The sequence below is a fragment of the Anopheles aquasalis genome, chromosome 3, assembly GCF_943734665.1.
Source record: "Anopheles aquasalis chromosome 3, idAnoAquaMG_Q_19, whole genome shotgun sequence".
Taxonomy (NCBI): domain Eukaryota; kingdom Metazoa; phylum Arthropoda; class Insecta; order Diptera; family Culicidae; genus Anopheles; species Anopheles aquasalis.
In genome coordinates, this window is record NC_064878.1 from 53831049 (window position 1) to 53833548 (window position 2500).

General features: G+C 43.5%; 1 protein-coding gene across 2 annotated transcripts in view; it reads right to left on the reverse strand.

Moving 5' to 3' along the window:
- Positions 1–672: 672 nt before the first annotated feature.
- Positions 673–2500, reverse strand: part of LOC126574936 (protein Smaug) — a 7408-nt gene continuing 5580 nt past the window's right edge. For both annotated transcript variants that reach the window (XM_050235354.1, XM_050235355.1), the window contains one exon: positions 673–2500. This exon is cut by the window's right edge and continues 257 nt beyond it. In XM_050235354.1, the coding sequence (XP_050091311.1) occupies positions 1980–2500 (521 nt within the window). In that variant the 3' untranslated portion in view covers positions 673–1979.

Sequence of the window (2500 nt, forward strand, 5' to 3'; positions counted from 1 at the left end):
GTCTACAACGGTAAATGGTTATATATTCCAAAAAACACACCAACATCACACACAATCACACCCATATCAACATTTCTCCTCGCGCAGCTAGCCAGCAAACTTCATGCCATGCAACGCGCATCGCATCCACTACAATCCCATCACAAACCAGGGTGCCCCGCCGGGGGGAGCTGTTGGGTGGAAATTGTTTCTTATCCATTATCATATAAGAAATTGGTTTGTCAACAACAAGATTTGGCAGCAATTAGAACTCTTGATTTCAAATTCGTTCGCAGCGCATTGGCAGAGGTAACAGAATAGGATCTAGAAATCTCGCGAATGCAAAGAAAGCCAACGGAATTACGCGCTCGATTGCTCAAATTAACTAATGGTACCATTAAATCAACTCACTTGAACAAGCAAATTCGCACGCCTTTGAACATATTTAATTCCATTTGGAAATGTTGTACTGCTAGCGAATGTTTAACATCCAGATCTTATAGACTTTTAGAACGCTGAATATTGGAAGAGAGAACAGAACTTCAAGGGCTATAGCTCATTGCGACACTCAAATTTACAAAGCAAAACTCTATTCGAGATCCTGCGATCGCATTCGTTAATTCCCTAGTTTTCCTTTTTTTGCTTCCGATCACAAGCGATCTACTCGAAAGGAGGGTTTAACAGCCTTGCGGGTTAGTTTCCACCTAGAATGTGTCATTCCGATGCCTATTGTTTTTATTCAATGGTTGGGGTAAACTGCATGCTCGCTACATCTAAAATGCAACTACTATGCAACGAGGAACCGTTCAACTGAGCGTCAAGATTGATCAGCCATCAGTATATGACCACTTATGCACTTTACAGTAAACAAACGATTTCATCGCTTTACCTAACGCGGCGGCTTCTGTTATCCTCACGGTTTGGATTTGTCACTGCCTTTCTAGCTAGTTTAGCGTTTATTTCTATTCTCATCCTAGAGGCGCGTCAGCTAAAGCAATTGATCAACTAACTTATAGTGAACGAAAAATCGCGTGCTCTGGTGTATCGTAACGAAGAAAACGTAATTAATTAAAACGTAACAAGATAAATACTTTCTCTTTCTGCCTGTTTTGTTTGTTTGTTTCTTTTATCAAGCAGAATACCCGCGTCATAGCTCTACAATCTTAATGTTCAATATTCCGCGAGCTCGCTACTCTCGAGCAATCCAATACCATTCTTCTTTATCGGAGCCTCGTCTTCTAGAATTTAAAAAATAATGTAATGTACAAAAAACCGAAATCAACGCTACACGTTTTAACATCAAAATTTAAAAACAGATCTACCCTGGCTATCACACCAGACACACGGTGTTGGTGCTATCACTTTTAACCCATGTCTATTTGAGAGAGGGGTGTGTGTTTGGGAGTGTCCTAGTCCATTCAACAGAACTTAAATAGACGTTGCATCTACTTTTCCTTATACTATTGACTCTTGCGCGGTTTTTTGCGAAAAATTGCTCTACATTTTTCTTCTTCTGCAGTAGCGCACACACACCAATACATGCACACACACATACAAACAGATAGATTGAGGGGACAGGACAGATAGAGAGACATCAGTGCATGTCACAACATCGTCGCTTAAGTTGAGATAATTGAACTTTGAACAGCTACACGACCAAATTGATTAAAACAACAATCGCTTCGCTTAGCTAAACGATCTTCTAAGCAGAGCACAGCGTGTAGTACGTGTGTGTGGGTGTGTGTTTCGATGCTCCCTTATCTTGGGGAGCACGTCGTCTTAATGGATTTCTGTTTTTCCTTAACCTAAGATCTGCATTACACTACTGTTCCACTTGCTGCTAACGGCCCACCTTTTCCTTCATATCACCATTCGAAATTCATTCGATCATGCCACACCGGCATTCTAGATACGGTCGCATATTCTGCAGCCTTTCTCTTTCTCTCTTCCTCTTTTTCTTCATCCCTAACATCCAGTATGGATTTTATAACATTCACCTCTTAGTTGATCGCTTGTTCCGTCATCTGACGACAGAGAAACTCGAGCCGCGTGTTGATGTCACCGATGCTGTTGTTATGAGCTAAGCTGCTGCCGTTTCCACTGCCGCCATCGTCACCACCTTGAGCGGGGAAATCTTTCACGCATCGATCGTTGTTTAGCTTTCCAGCCATCATCCCTGCCTGACCATCGAAGCTAGCCGTTCTACCTGCCATCGTGGAGCTCGAGTTCATCTTCCCACCATCACTTTTACCTCCCCCCGAACAGTTTTCGGCCGAGAGGGAGTTCAGATTGGAGAGAAAAATTGGCGGTGCCAATGAGCTGGCACTGTGAGGTGTGATATTGCTGAGCGAATGACGATGGAACATGAAGTTTGGATGCTGCATGGCAGCAGAGGGAGGCTGCAGCGATGATGATTGATGCGGAACATGCGACCCGACCGATGACGTTTGCATTGCATGATTCTGTTGGTGCGGTTGATGAGGCTGCTGCTGCTGCATCGAGGACGGGTTATTGGGAACGG